Source organism: Lampris incognitus, chromosome 16 (genome assembly GCF_029633865.1).
Source record: "Lampris incognitus isolate fLamInc1 chromosome 16, fLamInc1.hap2, whole genome shotgun sequence".
In the NCBI taxonomy this organism is placed as follows: Eukaryota; Metazoa; Chordata; class Actinopteri; order Lampriformes; family Lampridae; genus Lampris; species Lampris incognitus.
The window spans coordinates 12549980-12568201 of record NC_079226.1 but is presented as its reverse complement, the minus strand read 5'-3'; the positions used below and the strand labels follow the sequence as shown (position 1 = coordinate 12568201).

The window sequence follows — 18222 nt, the reverse complement described above, 5'->3', positions numbered from 1 at the left end:
TCCTGGCAGGTGATAAAAATTTTAATTGACGGGGCATCCAGGTAGTGTAGCGGTCTATTCCGTTGCCTACCAACACGGGTTCGAAGTCATTTCTCAAGATATCTCACCCTATTTACCATGTTGTAACATGGCCTACAAAATTTATAGCCAAATTTTCTGGTTGCCTGCCTGGCTTTGAATCTTATTCAAGTCTTTGTGGAACTGGTCTGACTTTGTCCAATCATAGGCAAGTGCGGGAGGATGGAAAGGAAAAGCACTCGGTAGTGTCCTTCACGCTGACGGATGAGCCCAGACACATTGACCTGTTCACTTCCAACAGCAAGGAAGAGGTTAGTGAGAATTTCAGGCCTACTCTTACTTGGTTTATCAACTCTGAAATTTTAAGTGTATCTGTAGCAATGATGGGATGTAGCTATTCAATCTCAAGTTGAAATATTATTGTGTCCTTTGCTAAGGCGATGAGACTGGCAGTGGTGTGTAAGGATGGACAGCTGCATCTCTTTGAGCACTTTTTAAACGGGTAAGGCCCTGCAAGTGATGGAACGAAACTTGCCCCAGTACTTCGCATGACCAAAGACAACAGATAAAGCCCTTACTGATATGCCCACGGCCTGTTTTCACATTGCTTTGTTCCCAGAGCTTGTAAGAAGCCCTTGTTGCCTTCCTGTACGGTGCAAATGTCAGGAGTGGAAGATTCTCCAGTGCCCATCCCCTTATTGGCAGCAGCCCTTGGAACAGACAAGCAAACTGTGATGCTGGCTTATGGAAACCACCTGCAGCCTGTCATGGAGAAAGTGGTGAGTGCCCAAGAGCCACTGGACACACACCTCAAGCCCTGGTTGCCCTTTTGGTATTTTTTTTCTGCATTTACTTCGAATATTGTTTGAGTATATCCTGTGCATTTTATTCTATACATAGTTTTTACCTGCTCTCGTGCAAAGTGCATTGAATCGTTACTTACAAAATATGCAAACGTCTGATTGGTTTGATGTAGGGCTGAGTGATATGAGGGGGGGTCTACATTGTGTTGAGTTTTTCTTATTTTGCGATATTAAAACAAAACAGGAGTTGTTTAAATTCGCCAGATATATGCGGCTTTTAACTTCATTTGCTCCATTTGGAAAGAATTTATCTTTTTAGCAATGATCAGGGTGATTTTAGAGGGGAAATTAAATAGTTGTTCAATACTCTGACGCAACATGACACCATTTTATTCAGCTAACACTTGTACATCAGTCAAGGCTACTCAGTGATCAACACAATACTTACTATACGCTGCTTAGTCTTTATAAAAGGGGGTCATCTGTGAATGAGTGAAAGAAGGGTGGTGTCTAGAAAGGATAAAGGAGATGGAGGTTTCATATCACTGTCCTCCAGCTTAGAATATTACATTTATCATTTATTACAATATTAGTTTTTTTTTGGTGACAGGCATGGGCCCAAGTCTATGAATACTGGGATGGCATCCAGTGCTTTACCTGTGCCCCATCGATAGGGTTAGTGGTTGTGTCAGGAAGGGCATCCAATGTAACATTTTACCAAATCATTATGCGGATTGACAAGACCATACCGGCACACTCGAGGCTCCATATGTGATCGGTCGAGGCCTGGGTTAACAATGGCCGCCATTGGTGCTGTGCCCTCACAGGGTACTGTTGGAAACAGTAAAATCCGCTGTGGAAAAACAGGGAACCTGCCAAAAGAAGATGACAATATAAAATTTAAAGCTGCAGTATCAATTAAGGGGATGAAACTGACAGAATGGATTATGTCACGTGTTATTGCAGAAATATAAACCTCTTTAATAACACATTCCGTTTAAATAAACAAAATTAGAAAAGAAACCCCAAATATACATCAGTTTTAGGAGTAGTTTCTAAATATAGAGAACTACAAAACTCCTTTAATACTAGAACAACTGGGATTTCACTCCTACCTAAAACTGACCATGGGCTGTCAAAATGACCGCCAGGTTTTAAACTCTGTATTCTGTCGAGATAAATGCCCAGTTGAGATATTAATGCATTGCCTATGTTAGTATGTCTGTTAGGAAACGACTGACACCAAAATTAACATTGTAACAACTTTAATACTATTTTTCAAACAATTTAAAATCGCCACCTGTAAATACTGCAACGCCTCGGTAGTAGTCATGGTGCGTCTGAATTTTTATTTTTATTTTTTTTGCAATTGATCTAAAACTCATTTGAATACAAATAAATATATGCATTTTTAGGAGCATTTACGGAGTGGCAGGTCTGTATCTTTTTCCCCCCACAAAATTATTAAACTTTGAAAATCCAAAACTGTCAAAATGACGGCCTGTGTCGTTCTAGTGTTAAATTACATTGCTAATTTTCTTTCTTTTTTTTTCTTTTTTTTTTTTTTTTTTGTCAAGCAGTAAAAAATATTTCTTGTAATGTAGCAGATGGTCCCAGTTTGTCTTGCATTGCATCCTTCTTAGTGTGACTGTTTACTTGTGTGCATTGTGATATCGATAAACGACATGTTGTTCAGCCTCAGTTTGTATGCGTCGTGGTCTCACCTGTCTTTCCACTCTGTGTAGGAGATCAACATGGGGGCGAGACATGTCTGCCTGACCCGGGATGTTAAGACGACGCTGGCCCTCTACGTCGAAACATCTGTCTCTAAGGTAGCACACCAGCCCTCGGAGCCCATCTTTGGGAACCAAAGATTGGCGTAACGCTGGCAATTTCTTCAACTCTTGATGCCGTTTCACTCAAATTATCTCCAATTCTCAAGTGTATGTGCACCAGGGACGTTATTGAAGATTAATAATTAATTTGTGGATTCTTATTTTCCATTCAGGTTAAAACTCCAGTTGTCAATGCTCAGAGCAAAATGTTAGTCCCAGGACTTCCTGGTCACCAGGCCCCCGTTAAGCCTTCCTCACAAGCATCAGAGAAGAGGAAAAAGGGCATGGACAATAAAGAGGTGTGGTATCTTTTCTGAGATATGCCGGTCTTGACATTTTAATTTGATTCCTAAAGCTCAAGGCAGCTAGTAATTTCAGAACTACAATTAACCTCAGAAACCCTACAGACTCTTTTTCAACTCAGATGAACTGGTCATGTGTTGCGCTGCATTTACAGTTGCCCCTCTATGGTGTTTGGGTTTCTGGTAAGGCTTGACTGTTGCAACTTCTTCCACTTTAGATGTCAATAGAAGAGCGACTTGGCGAAATTGATCTGTCAAGGGTCTCCGCTGACAGCGGGGCTCTTAAGGGCATGGCCTCTTTACAGACAGACAATTTTGCGGTGCTGCTGGTGCAAGGCTTGGAGAGCAAAGATGCCAACATCCTCAATGTAAGAATGCCTCTGGAGACTCCAGTAGCTGTAATATAATATTCAATTATTGATCAGATCTTGTTGTAAATGTCAACTTGCACGTGGAGTCAAAGTTCAGCAGCTTGTCATTACTTCCATTCTTTCCTACAGAAAGTTTTCCAGACACGGAAGGATGGGGTGATAAAGAAGACGGTTGCAAGGTTACCCCTTCCTGCTGTCTTACCGATGATAGAGGAGGTGGGTGCCAGTTTCTAGGGCTTCTGATAAACTTTCAAAGGCCTGTCTTTTCTTACTTCTTAGAGAACTTATTTTTAAGAAGGTTTGCCCAGATTTTATTATGTCAACCTAACTGACCAAAATAAATCATTCATTCATTCAACTTGTCTGATGTTCCCAAACATTACCTGGGCATGGATCATCTGAAGTTCCCTGAACTGCTAGAAATGAAAGTCAGATTCTTGGATTTTTTTGAATGTGTTTTTGAAGTAGTTTATTTCCTCCTAGATTTCCAAGAGACTTCAAGGACATCCTTTTACGTAAGTGACTGTTTCACAGTTCAAGCTTAAGCACTTAATGGGCTTATGTCAACAAGAGAGTTCTCATGCATCTGTGCACAAATATCATACTGCAGTCATGCAGAAACTGTCGTGTTTTTGCTGTCCCTTTGTAGGATATAGTGTGTGTGTGCATGTAAACTATGTTTACACTGAACATAAATACCGACTCCGTTCTCATTGCTTTTTTTAATAGTTTATTTGTGTAAGGCTACAGTTACACTTGGCGCGAAAGCAGGCGAATGACCATCGCCGGCCAGGGCGAAATTCGTATCTTGTGCTGTTAATGTGGGTAGTGCAGGATGTGACACCAAGTGGGGTCAACCACACACACTTCTTTTTTGATTCCTCCCTTCCCTCCTCAATTGTATCTGGCCAATTGCCCCACTCTTCCGAGCCTTCCCGGTTGCTGCTCCACCCCCTGTGCCGATCCGGGGAGGGCTGCAGACTACCACATGCCTCCTCCGATACATGTGGAGTCGCCAGCCGCTTCTTTTCACCTGACAGTGAGGAGTTTCACCATGGGGACGTAGCACGTGGGAGGATCACGCTATTCCCCCCCAGTTCCTTCGAACAGGCGCCCCGACTGACCAGAGGAGACGTTAGTGCTGCAACCAGGACACATACCCACATCCGGCTTCCCACCCGCAGACACGACCAATTGTGTCTGTAGGGACACCCGACCAAACCGGAGGTAACATGGGGATTTGAACTGGCGATCCTCATGTTGGTAGGCAACGGAATAGACCGCTACGCTACCCGGACGCCCTCCACACACACTTCTTTGCTATTGGTTTAGGCTGCAGATGCGCCAGTCAGAGTTCACCAAAGTTGAACTGCACATGAAACAAAGATGTGAATATCCTTCGCCACCAGAAGCGAATTTATTCACCCCTTTGCTCACAAAGAATGGAGGTGTACGGGAGGCGAATATTCACCAATGTTAATTTCGCACACGTGTGACTGTACCCCGACACAGCTGATTATGAAAACGCTGTTATCAGAAGACGCTGATGCATAATGATGTAAGTGGATAAAGGTGTATGTCTCGGATCCCCCTCCCCACAGGGCAGTTCTGATGGTGCGATGGCTGAAGGCAGTGCTAATGCACCACACCTCCTACCTTTCCTCGGTGAGTCCACAACTTGGCTAGTGCGGACATTGTGTACCACAGCACGGGTTCAGTGGGTTCATGGAAACTAATGGGTTTGACACATTGTTGGGAGAGCTGTTCTGAAACGACATCTTGGTTCTAGTTGTAAATATGGTAACTATGTTCACACACAATTGTTTTTATCTGTTAACCCGTGATGAAAGTGCATCCAGTGTTACAACAAAATACACCGTAGCTTGATTTCTATATAATGGAGTCGGCACCTAATCTTAAGAGAAACTTCTCTGTAACGTGTGAGTATGGGTGGATTTCTGGATTAAGCGTTGACAGTTTATGCAGCAAATACATTTTGCTTACTGACAAACGCAACTGTTATGTAAATTTCGTAAACATGGTAATTCATTATTCGAAAGCGTACCAACAACAATGGCAGACATGTATGTAGGTGTATTTAATAAATATATCCTGTTTTGGCTCCACTGACTAGGTTTGTTTTGTTTGGGGTTTTTTTGTTGTTGTTTCGTTTCATAGGTTTTTTTTCTGTTGGGCATTATTTTGATGGCTGCCCATTGATTTCTGCAACGTGCCCACTCAAGTTAGTTTTGTCTGGAAGAAATTTTTTGTTGTTGTCCTTACTTAGAATAAAGAGCTCTTCTTTAGTCACCGCAAGCGAATAGAAAGTGAAGTGGCTGTGAAGAAGCTCTTTGTTACGCTGTGTAAAGACAGTCAGAATACCTCAACAACTCAAACTGTCAGCAACCATCCCCATAAACAGACACACACTGGTGTTTTCCCTTTTTATGTTTTTGTAGCGTACTCCCGTGGGGAGAAAATTTCTTAAAAAAAAAAAAACAGGTAATCAGTTTTTCTGAGTCCAAAAGAATTCAGATTTGACTTAATTTTTTTTTTCCAAGTCAGAAATAACTGCCGGATAATTTGACTCGCGACGAGTGAAGCTTCACTGTTAAGTAACCAAGCACCGGTGAAGAGACAGATTTGGGCACACTGTGAAATATAAAACAACAGATTTTGATACGCGAGGGAAGGGTGTTGTATTTGAGATGGTTGTCTGGTGTGTGAACAGTGAATGTGTCAGGGTTGTCCCTACAGGCACATAAATGTTTAATTTCAAGAACAGTCATTCTATATATCTGTATTGCATTCGCTCTGTCGAGCTCTTTCATATCGCCAGTGACACACACACACAAAAATGTGTGTGTGTGTGTCAAAGATTTGTAGGGGATTATATACACACACGTGTATATAACCCCCGAGTGTGTATCCTCTGCTGTGAAATGTCTTTTCTGACCCAGTCTACATTTAAATCCAACAGCTGCCGGACCTGGTCACCCAGCTGGGCGTGTTGTATCATATGATCGAAAGCAGAGTGAGGATGTTCCACAAGCTGACGAAGCTACACGGAAAACTATACCTGCTGACGACACAGGTACGTCCAACGCTGCACAGAACAACATAGTGGTGTCCTTTCCCTTCTTTCTTGTGGTTGTAATTGAACAAAATCACCAAAACATGGGAATGAGAATCGGCCATCCTGGGTAGGATTGTGTTGGAAGGGGCAAACAGGAAATGATTTGTGTTCCAGTGTGAGGCTTTTGCCATTCAGGTTTAAAAGGTTTTATTGAGTCAACAGTGAATGTCACTCCCATGAGAATTCATTACAAAATGTAATCACAGTTGTGACTACTAGCTAAAAGGCAACATATGATTGGAAAACCTACAAGAAAGTCCATCTGAACACTAAATTTTTATTGCACACCCTCAGACCCATTCCTGTTGGCCCGTTGTAAAATGCAGTTATCCATCCAGGTGTCAGTCGTAACTTAAGTCACGGCTGATAGGAACGGAAATTTGTTTGTCTTGTGTGGCAAGAGCTTGTCTTATCTTATGTTGCATCCTGCCCAAGGAAACCAATTATTTTTCACAAAGTTAGTCTACACTAGTTTGTGTTAAATTTCTTTTGAAGGAGCGATCAATGATGAACCGAGAAGCTTTTTTAGAATAACAAAATGGCACATATTTTTTTTATTACAGGGGAAATGGGATCATTTTTGTCTTTCAATTAAATTGAAAGAAAGCTGAACGCTGTCAATCATTGAAATTTGGGGTTGATCCAAATTTGGCCAGTGTGTTTAGAATTTAAACAAAGCTATCTATGTACAAGTTCAAATACTTGTTCAGTTGGAAGGTAATGAGATCATGCCAAAAATGTGTAATAATCCTTTTAACTATGCAGTGCATTTACCAGTTAAAATGATAATTTTCAGGGTGAATTTGAAACGAAAGAAAATGAAATATATCTGCACAAAGGCTCTTGTGAACTTTTAACACACGTCTCCTCTTTTACCACCAGATGGCGGCAAGCAAAAGCAGCAACACAGGCGTCGACGTGGACCACACAGCTAAACTAGTGTATGAAGAGGGTAAGTGGAGGTTTTTCACTTGGTCTCAGGTCTTTTTATTATTCTGACCTAGTTACCGTCTTTCTTACTCCGATGCCCTTCAGAACCACATCCATTACTTCAAGTTATTCCAGTTCGGCACAATCCTGTTTGCTGGAGTGGAGAATAGCCAGCCTCAACATGTGGGGGACGGTGCAGTATTTCGGGTTCGTTCCAGTGATGCTATTTGAGCATCTCAAGCATAATATCAAAGTCTTGGTTTCCATTTACCTTACCCCCAGATTTAAACAGTTGAAACTGGCTTGAACTGTGCAGAGTGAGAGGAGATGCAAGCCTGTCTCTGTGATAGAGATCAGGAATAAGTCCATTAAGCCTAATTTTTTTTCTTTCTATAAACCAATGGTCATGTTTGGTGGTACTGGGATTGCACCCAAGAATCAGCTGGAGCGCAACAGGTCGGTTTGATATTCTGTTTGCCAACTGCCCCGCCAGCTCATGTCAGCACGAGTATTGTTCTCTGGTTTCATTGACCAGCTTTCATTATCTTTGCCTGTGAACATTTAACCACTTGGTGACCCCCCCCCCCCAAATGTGGGAGAACGGCGCACGGTAAGATTTATGAACGCAATTCTGCATTCTGTGCAACCACTGTTGCCGACACACCGCGCACAAACAAGACTCCTGTTGCCTGGCAACCTGATCGGCAGTATTCAGATCCTTCCCTCAGAGCGAAACAACAAGGCCTTGCTCTGTTAGCTCTCATTTCTCATTACTGTGTTGTAGAAAATATTTTCTTGAAGTACGCCAGAAATCAAGCTTTCATGAAATGATGAAGCCACACACCGCATTCCAATACCTCGTACCTGTGGGCCAGGGTGGGGATCTTTAAAAAGTTTAGAAAAGAGAGTCATCAGGCTTATGGTCATGGGGCTTTTGGCAGTCCTTTGTGCGGAGGATGCGGCAAGCTGGGCCCGCTATTGGACCATCAGAGACCTAAGATGGGCAGCTGACAGGAAACTGCAGAATCCACCTTTCAAATAACAAGCGAGTCGTGTGGTACCTTTTTTTATTTTCCATTGGTATTTGATGTACATTCCAGCCCTCCTTGGCTGTCTCACTTTTAAACTGATGTTGCCTAAACTCATTCTATTATTCATGATATAGAAAGAGATGAGGATAGTTGGGAACTACAGAAATGTTACCTTAAATATTCCTCCAGACAAGTTTACATTTAAAAATACCCCAACACGGGGCTCGCTGGATCAAATAGTCGGGCGTCCCTACAGACAATAGGCCATGTTTGCGGGTGGGGAGCCGGGTTGGTCCTTGCATTAGTGTCTCCTCTGATCAGTTGGGGAACCTGTTAAGGGGGGGAGGAGGAACTGGGGGGGAATAGCGTGATCCTCCCACGTACTACATCCTCCTGGCGAAACTCCTCACTGTCAGGTGGAAAGAAGCGGCTCTTGACTCCACATGTATTGGAGGAGGCATGTGGTAGTCTGCAGCCCTCTCCGGATCAGCAGAGGGGGTGGAGCAGTGACCGGGACGGCTCAGAAGAGTGGGATAATTGGCCGGATACAATTGGGGAAATAAAGGGGGGGGAGAAAGAAAAGGATCAATGTAAAACTACTCGAACTACTTAATATATTGTTTAACATGGTTTTCTCACATAAAAATTGCCTCACCAGGTGAGGAAGGTGCTTGTCTCTGCCTTGAAGCTGAAGATTTAATTCATTCAGCTTTCTAAAAATATCACTGAGATAGGCCAGTTTCATCAGAAATTGTTCATCACTAAACTTGCTTGCAACTTCATGCATACGTTCCTCCTCCAGAAACACCTGAATTTCCTCTCTGAGCTCAAAGACTCGCGACAACCTCGTGAGAGCCACATAGCCTGGCTGTGAAGAAAACACAGCTGAATGTTCAGCTCCCGTCTCCTCACAACGTCCAGAGAACAACCGTGCTCTCAGGGGTCTTGTTTTGATGACGTTGATCACGCTAACAGCATTGGTCAGAACCTCGTTTTGGTCCGGGCTAATCCGTGTATGACACAGTGCGTCCATTGCGCATTTGGCGAGACCTTCTTGATTGGTGCCTGCAATTCCTTCATTTTCCCTGCCATGGTCTGTGCACCATCCGTGCAAACACCCACACAGTTCTCCCATTTCAGCCCATGTTCTGTCAGGGAATAGTCAAGAAGCCTCAAGAGCTCATCAGCTGTCACTCTACTTGGGACGTACTTCCAAAAAGCAATAAACACGCAGTCTTTATTGCTGTCAGTAGCCTCGCCCACTTGTAAGGCGAGACGTTTGTCTTTCAGTTTTTCAGTCGGTTGCTCTTGAAGGTCATTTGAAATGTCGCATATACGTCTTGCAACTATCATTGGACAGAGGGACAGCCTTCAATTTTGGGGTGCCTGTCTCATCAAACATATTTGACACCATATCTAAAGCCGCAGGAAGTATGAGCTCCTTCCTCTATTGGGTGTGGTTTCTTGCACAGGGCAGCTCTGTGTGCGACTTTGTGTGATGCCGTTAGTGCTTTGTTGTTCACTGATGCAGCTTTTACAAACCAATGTTCCCTCTGACGGTATGCACCAAGTTTTCTCTGAAAGAACTCGAGTGGCTTGTTGACGTGACTGGGGTGTAATGTGTCTAGGTGTCTTCTTAATTTGTTTGGTCTCATACTACCAGCTGCCATAGTTTTCAGACATAAAATACACACTGGTCTCTCCTTATCTCCCACCACATTCACTGTGAGCCTAAGAGCAAGAAAGGCTTCGTCATATTTTTTTCAACTTGGTTTTTGGTTGATTACCGTCAGCTAAGCACTTTGTCTTGTCTGTCTTTCTTTTTGTCCCTGTCAAATGTCTCTCCATTCTGTGAACCTACAGACTCTGTCTCATGAAAGCACATTTTGTTGATTGTTCTGCCGTGAAAAAGATTCCGACATCAAAACAGTAGTCCCGCACTACACCCCCCCCCCCCCATCATGCCTTTGTGCCTCCTGGGGTGGGGGTGGGGGGGGGCGCCGCACACCTTGAGAAACGCTGGTTTAACCCATCCTATTGTATAGGAGCAGTGGGCAGCTGCAGCGCCCAGGGACCAACTCCAGTTCTTCTTTCCATTGCCTTGGTCCTTGCTCAGGGGCACAGACAGGAGTATTAACCCTAACATGCATGTCTTTTTGAGGGTGGGAGGAAACCGGAGCACCCGGAGGAAACCCACACAGACACGGGGAGAACATGCAAACTCCATACAAAAAGGACCTGGGACGGCCTGGGGTTTGAACCCAGGACTTTCTTGTTGTGAGGCAACAGTGCTAACCACTGGGCCGCCAAGTATACCAGCTGGAGACATTGGAAAGATGTTTGAATTTGGCGGGACAGGAAAGGGTTTCATTCATCTTGACAGGAGGGTGTGGAGTTGTAGATAAAGGTGTCCGCTGTTGAACAATGAAAATGGTTTCATTTCGAAAATGAAACGCAAGCAAACGTTAGTGTACATACAGCAGTAATACTCAGCCATGTGCCATGGAGGGCCATGTGTATGCCGAGTTTCATTCCAACCCAACACTGCACCAGCTGATTTCAATAATCAATCCTCCCTTGTCTGGAGAATTGTTGAGACACAACAACAGCTAAATTCACTAATTCATGTCTGGTTGAAGGTGTTTTAATTACCTAATCTGTTGGAGTAGTATTGGATTGGAATAAAATCCAGCATGCACTGCTGTGAGGCAACAGTACTAACCACTGGGCCACCTGGGCATTATTATTGTTATTATTTCTTTTTTTATAAAGCAATTGAAAGACCAAACTGTATTTTCAATGCCATTCAGTGTACTTGAAAATATTTTAGTTCATACACATTCTAGTAATTCATGCACACATGCTGGAAAAGTATTAATAATGGCAGGTTTTCAACTTTTAAGATAGAATAATTTCTTAAACTTTATTAACTTTTTTCTTTTTTTCCTTTTTTTAACTTTCATTTATTTATTTTTGTTTTATTATTACAACATTTTTGCTTTTTTTTCCCACTACAGAAATACTCGGACCACAGTCAGGTTGATTATTTCAGAATAGATTGGTCTAAAAGCAGCAAGTTTCTCAAGTTGTGACAGAGTAAGATGCAGAGGACAGGAGGAAATGGAAACGGATGATCCGCTGTGGCGACCCCTAACGGGAGCAGCTGAAAGTAGTACTAGTAGTAGTAGTTAGTAGTAGTAGTAGTAGTCGAAGCAGCAAGTTATCTGTACACAGGAGCTCAGTGGTGAGTCAAGCATCCATTTACATCTCAAAGTTAATGTTGGACGACAAAGGTTTTTGCAGAGTTCTTTTTCCATTCGTTCTACAAGTAAATTTGGGTGGAGACAGAGGGGTTCGGGTGTAGCTCTAAGGGGGCCGGTCTTGAGTACAGGTTTGTTTTTTGTATGGATGGATTTCATTTGAGGCATGCTGCATTCTGGATTTGATTACCATGTCATGTAATAATGGCTAGTGAGAACACCCAATCTGTCAAAACGAAGCCACAGAATCTGGTTCAGTTTGTCTCATGGAATTGTAAAGGACCAAACGGAGTGGTGAAGCAAGGCAGGGTTTTGGCTCATCTCAAAAGGCTGGCAACAGGCACGCATTTGAAAAACCAAGATTATAACAGATAACGTTGCAAATGGATAGGACATGTTTCATTCTACATTTAACCTTAAAAGTAGAAGCAAAGAACTATTGATTAATAGTTGTCAGATCCTCATGGGAGAGGGGCGTCCAGGTGCTGTAGCGGTCTATTCCATTGCCTACCAACACGGGGATCGCTGGTTCGAATCCCCGCGTTACCTCCGGCTTAGTCAGGCGTCCCTATAGACAGAATTGGCCGTGTCTGCGGGTGGGAAGCCGGATGTGGGTATGTGTCCTGGTCGCTGCACTAGCGCCTCCTCTGGTCGGTCAGGGCGCCTGTTCAGGAAGGAGGGAGAACTGGGGGGGGGGGGAATAGCGTGATCCTCCCATGTGCTACATCCCCCTGGCGAAACTCCTCACTATCAGGGGAAAGGAAGCGGCTGGCGACTCCGCATGTATCGGAGGAAACATGGTGGTCTACAGCCCTCCCCGAATTGACAGAGGGGGGAAGGGTGGAGCAGCGACCGGGACGGCTCAGAAGAGTGGGGTAATTGGCCAAATACAATTGGGGAGAAAAAGGAGGAAGGGGAAAAAATGATCCTCATGGGAGATGTGTCATAAGTGACAGGGAACCCTACAGTCACCCAGTTACACTCATCTTTTCTCACTGCATTACCTAATATGGACTCCTACAATTCATAATAGGTGGAGACTTTAATTTGGTGCTGGATCCAGATCTTAATAGGTCATCAAATAGACCTACGACTTTGTCCAAATCAGCGAAAATTATTCATAATTTCTTAATACTACAGTAAGTATAGTATAGGAGTAGTAGATCCATGGAGAACCTTGTGTCCAAGCACACGACAGTATTCTTATTTCTTACCGGTTAATCAGTCTTATTCCAGGATAGATTTTTTTTTTTCTTAGATGGTAAATTTTTGCCGTTAATAACACTGAATATGAACCAATAGTATTGTCTGATGATAGCCCGCTAACCCTTCAATTGGCACTTGGACATAAGTATACTTCAAGGACATGGCAATTTGATAACAATTTACTACTTAAGAATTAAAAAGCCACATAGATTTGTATTCATCGGCCAATGACACTCCAGATGTCACGAGAGCCACACTACTGGAGGCACTAAAGGCCTATGTTCAAGGGCAGATAATTTCTTGTAGCAAATTAATCAATAAGCGACGAGGAGTAGTTGCACAGACTAGTCGACTTTACTGTCCTCTGATGATTTATTCAGCTCTACCCGTTTCTAACTTAAAATTAAAGAATCCAGGGGTTTCTCATTCAATAAAAATTTGGTCCCAGGTATGGAGACACTGGCTGACAGAAGTGCTCAGTGGCAACTCCACTGATAGACAATCATATATTCATTCCATCCCTCTGAGTCGACATTTCATCAGCGGTACCTCAAAGGCATACATTATATACGAGACTTATTCATGGGCAAGCTTTTTTCCCACATTCCATCAGTTACAGAAAAAAAATTTTTAATACACCGAACACAGATTTTTTTCAGATACCTGCAAGTTTTTAGTTTTGTAAAAAGACCATTTCCATCCTTTCCCAACGAACCAACTGGTTCCATAATGGATTCAGTGTTCATGTCCAAACCTTCAGCTAAGGGAGCTGTATCTAAAATTCATGACACACAGGCGCAAATATACTGTACAGCCACATGGAGCCATCTGAGAGAGGCCTGCCAGGAGGACGTGGGAGTGGAAATCATGGAAAAGATCTGAGGAGAAAGGCCCAAAAACATGTCCGTTCCTCTTCTGTGTGCACCAGACATGGATTGACGCAGTTCAAAATATTACATTGACTGAATCTGTCAAAACGGAGACTCTCCGAGATGTTTCCTACAGTAAATCCATCCTGTGATTGATGGGGGCAAGCACTGGCTTCATTAGCACACGTTTTGGAATTGCTCGAGCATTGTTAATTATTGAATTAGCATATTCCACACGCTGTCCAACTTTTTACAGAAGCAACTCAAACCAGACGCAGTTCCGATGGTGTTTGGAGTGAAAACAGTTATGATGGAGCTGTCAAATGACCAATATAATATGATGTGTTTTGTGGCTGTGATGAAACGCCTAGTTATTAAAAATAAAACTTTCACTCAGTGAAAGTTTTATTTGTGAAACTCCTCACTGTCAGGTGAGTTGAATATGTGGAAAGGTGAATGTTCTCTTTGATATGGCAACCTTTGGAAGAGTGTTTCAATAAGATAAATCCATGACTGGTAATTGATAACATGGTGTTATCTACAGGGATATCCGTGACCTTCCGTTTTTTTTTCCTCGCACTAAATGTACAAAATATATGTACATAAGATATGTAACTCTCTGGGGGAAAAAGCCCAGCAAACAGATGCGTCCAGGTGGCGTGGCGGTCTATTCCGTTGCCTACCAACACGGGGATCGCCGGATTAAATCCCGGTGTTGCCTCCGGCTTGCTTGGGCATCCCTACAGGCACAATTGGCCGTGTCTGCGGGTGGGAAGCTGGATGTGGGTATGTGTCCTGGTCACTGCACTAGCGCCTCCTCTGGTCAGTTGAGGCACCTGTTCGGAGGAGAGGGGGAACTGGGGGGATTAGCGTGATCCTCTCACGCACTATGTCCCTCTGGCGAAACTCCCCACTGTCAGGTGAAAAGAAGCAGCTGGCGACTCCACATGTATTGGAGGAGGCATGTGGTAGTCTGCAGCCCTCCCTGGATCGGCAGAGGGGGTGGAGCTGCAACCAGGACGGCTCGGAATAGTGGGGTAACTGGCCGGATACAACTGGGGAGAAAAGAGGCCCAGTAGTGCCCCCCCCCCGCCTTTTCTGCCCAATTGTACCTGTCCAATTACCCCACTCTTCCAAGCTGTCCCGGTCACTGCTCCACCCCCTCTGCCGATCCGGGGAGGGCTGCAGACTTCCAATACATGTGAAGTCACCAGCTGCTTCTTTTCACCTGACAGTGAGGAGTTTCCCCAGGGGGACATAGCACATGGGAGGATCACGCTATTCCCTCTTGTTCCCTTCCCCCCTGACCACAGGAGGTGCTAGTGCAGCGACCAGGAGTGCTAGTGCAGCAACCCACATCCAGCTTCCCACCCGCAGACACGTCCAGTTGTGTCTGTCGGGATGCCAAATCAAACCGAAGGTAACACGGGGGGGGGGGGGGGGGACCCAGTAAACAGAAATTCGTTCATTCATTCATTATTTATCATCCAAAATGCTTATCCTTACTCAGGGTCACGGGGATGCTGGAGCCTGTCCCAGCAGTCACTGTCATAAACATAAGCAGTCATAAACAGAAATGTAAAAACATTATTTTTTTTTTTACAATTCACAGTATATGCTTTTGGTAATAACCTTCCTTGTGACTTCATTCTCCTTTTCTGTAGGAGGGTGTTTACAGTTGGCATATAGATGAATAATATTTCAATCGATGGCCTGCAGTTGCGTCACTGCCCCAGGCACGCCGTGCCCGCAGGAGTTGCTGTTTCACTGACCTATGAGGGTCAATGCCCTCAGCAAATCACATTGACATTTCTCTCTGCTGGACCACAGACTCGGTTTTGTGTTGTCATAACCAAATGGCCCCGCTATGGTGTTCAAATGCAAATAAACCTCAGTGTCTTTGCTGTGGAATTCAAACACACAGATGACGGCACTCTGCAGTGTCTGCAGGATGCCCCCCCCCCCGCCCTTTTCCTCTGGAACATTTCTAAACCATTGTTTTTTCCTCTTTGCCTTTAACAGAATCTGATGAAGATGAGGCCTCAGGCGACGAAGGTCTTCTTCCCGATGACAACTCTGATGTAAGTCTTGACAAACCAAACGGGCGGGCATGTCACAAATGGACAAGGCTCAGCATTTTCGGTTTTTACTGATTTTCACCGAAAAACACCCAGATTTTTCAACCGATTTTCACCCGGATTTTATGTTTCCACGGATCCAAAAGTTGTTCGTGTGAGGTTATGTAACGGTGCCCTCTTGTGGCGAAATTCGGCATGCTGGATGGTTTTGAAAGATAAAAGCCGAAAACGCTGAGCTTTGCAAATGGACTATCAGAATTTCTTGGTTCTGCGTTGTCACGGGACCAGGGCTGTCGTATTACCTAATGACTATTTTTTTCCCTCCTGTCTCTGCAGCATTGGGAAGAGGAAGAGGAAACAGAGGAAAAGATGGATGAGGATCAGGAAGGGCAAGTGAGTGAGGAAGAAGAGGATGAAGATGAAAGAACAGAATCCAAAGCTAATGGCGAAGAAGACATGGAGCATGAGAATGAGAGCGAAGAGGAATGAGAGGAAACACCAGTTACGCAAATTGGAAAAAGAAATGGATCCAAAAGATTTATATATACTTTTATTTTCACGCTTTTGATTTTATTGACGGAACAAAGAATGGTTATTCGAAAATCACAAACAAGGGACAGACGACATTGGGACTTGAAGGATGTCGCCTCTATCATGCCAGGATACGGTTCGGCCACTAGGCAGGGGATGTCATATGTATTCCTCCAAACCAAGTGGCGATCACTGCATCCTGTGTGTTTGTAGTGGGAGGTCTTACTATTTTGACATGAATTCATGTAGGTTCTCCCAAGTTTCTCCATTTGCCTCTATCCCAATTCTGCAACCCTGTGCCTCTGAGCTGCACTTGTGCACTCCTGTGGATTTTAATGAAAATGACTGAAAAATGTGATCACTTTTGAAAGGCTCGTTCCAGTTTGCCTAGATTGCGGTCTGCTTTCCAATTTCAATAATCATTTCATCACATTAGTGGTACTAAACAAAAGTCCCGCTGTATATTATAGTATGTTGTATGTCCAGCTAATATGATTTTACAGCACATGCCAATGTTTGGTGTATCCAAACTCGGCTGCCATGTACGCTGCCTGAAACAAATGTGGTGTTTCATAGGAGTGCACATGTGCCGACTTCCATCAAGGTCTAGAATTGGGACGCAGCGCACCTGCTTTTTTCATTTGTACAGAAAAGTTGCTGGGATCAGGTCATGGGCTTTCTAGATGTGGCTGTAGACCTCATCCAAAGAAATACTGTATGTATAACGGCAGTTTGTATGAGCCTACAGCTAAACCCATACATTCATGGGATTAAAAGAACTCCTGTAAAATCTGTATTAATTTTTTTTTTTCTAAATCTCAGCACTTGTTCCATCCCTTCTGTTTTATGGCTGTTCTCTGTGCATTTATTTTTGGGGGGCGTGCCCTCATTTCCAGTGCTGTCAACCCATAGTCACTCATAGGGGTAATTTGGGTTGAAAATTTGAACTTGGTTTAAATAGGAGAATAAATGGGTTTTCAGAATGACTTTGTCTGATATAAGAGATGTGAAGAGGAGCACGACTTTTTGGAGCTAAATTAATCAAGCTGTGTGGCCAGCCCTTAAGGGCTGATTACCCAGTGCTCTTAAATGAGATTTCTTTTGATAAACCTTAATTGATTAACACAAAAAAAAAATGGTAGAAGGCAATTTTATCACGTGTGTGGTCCTTGGATGCTCTTGGATATAAACCTGTTGAAATGTAGAAGGGTTTTGAAGCCAGCTGGGCTGTAGCTGAGGGATGTAATTGGGCTGTGGTGAAAATTGCACCGAGGCCGACCGGTGTCGGTGTTCATCTCATTCCAGTTCAGCGTGCCTGTGAAGATGACACCCCAGCTCAACGCCGGTTTATAAGCAAACGACTGGAAGTGTGCATGTGAACAGTTGAAAGAGTAAAGCTCCTGCCGAGGATCAATGTGCCCTGCCATTTTCTCTTTTTGAAAGCCCTCAGAACTGGGTCAGTGGGAGTAGGGGGGGAGGGGACTGTGGGGATCATACTTTGATCAGTAACATACCTTTTTGCATATGTGACGTGTATGTGGCCGTAACGGGGGACGCATAGGCATTTGGGACTTAACTCTTATGGCAGAGCAGTAGGGGTGCAATGTTTAATACACATTTTTATTACAAAGATGCTTAAAGGTTATTGACACAAATGTTAAGATTTCATCCTGGACCGTTCTTTTGTTGAAACAAAGCTTTATACTGAAATTTACCACTCACAAAATCTATGTAAGTGAACACTTATTCCACAAGGAAACTTTTTTTTAAGAGTGGTTCAGTTTTGAGTACGTGAACATTCACCAAAGTCAAGCCTTTGCTTTATAGGCGACAATGTGTTGTGCTTTTTGTG

At 43.6% G+C, this 18222-nt stretch overlaps 1 protein-coding gene across 2 annotated transcripts in view; it reads left to right on the top strand.

The window, feature by feature from the left end:
* wdr43 (WD repeat domain 43) overlaps window positions 1–17160 on the top strand; it is a 29471-nt gene extending 12311 nt beyond the window's left edge. Inside the window, exons 6-18 of one of the 2 annotated variants that reach the window (XR_008811713.1) lie at window positions 227–329; window positions 456–520; window positions 638–797; window positions 2567–2653; window positions 2830–2955; window positions 3177–3326; window positions 3459–3545; window positions 3813–3844; window positions 4931–4994; window positions 6310–6394; window positions 7365–7417; window positions 15784–15842; window positions 16176–16252. Coding sequence is in view for 1 of the 2 variants with exons in the window: in XM_056295621.1 (XP_056151596.1) it covers window positions 227–329; window positions 456–520; window positions 638–797; window positions 2567–2653; window positions 2830–2955; window positions 3177–3326; window positions 3459–3545; window positions 3813–3844; window positions 4931–4994; window positions 6310–6423; window positions 7348–7417; window positions 15784–15842; window positions 16176–16328 (1270 nt within the window). In the remaining variant the exon portion in view is untranslated. Of the gene's footprint in view, window positions 1–226; window positions 330–455; window positions 521–637; window positions 798–2566; window positions 2654–2829; window positions 2956–3176; window positions 3327–3458; window positions 3546–3812; window positions 3845–4930; window positions 4995–6309; window positions 6424–7347; window positions 7418–15783; window positions 15843–16175 lie in introns of both variants that reach the window. The other variant, XM_056295621.1, reaches the window with a different exon arrangement.
* The last annotated feature ends 1062 nt before the right edge of the window (window positions 17161–18222 follow it).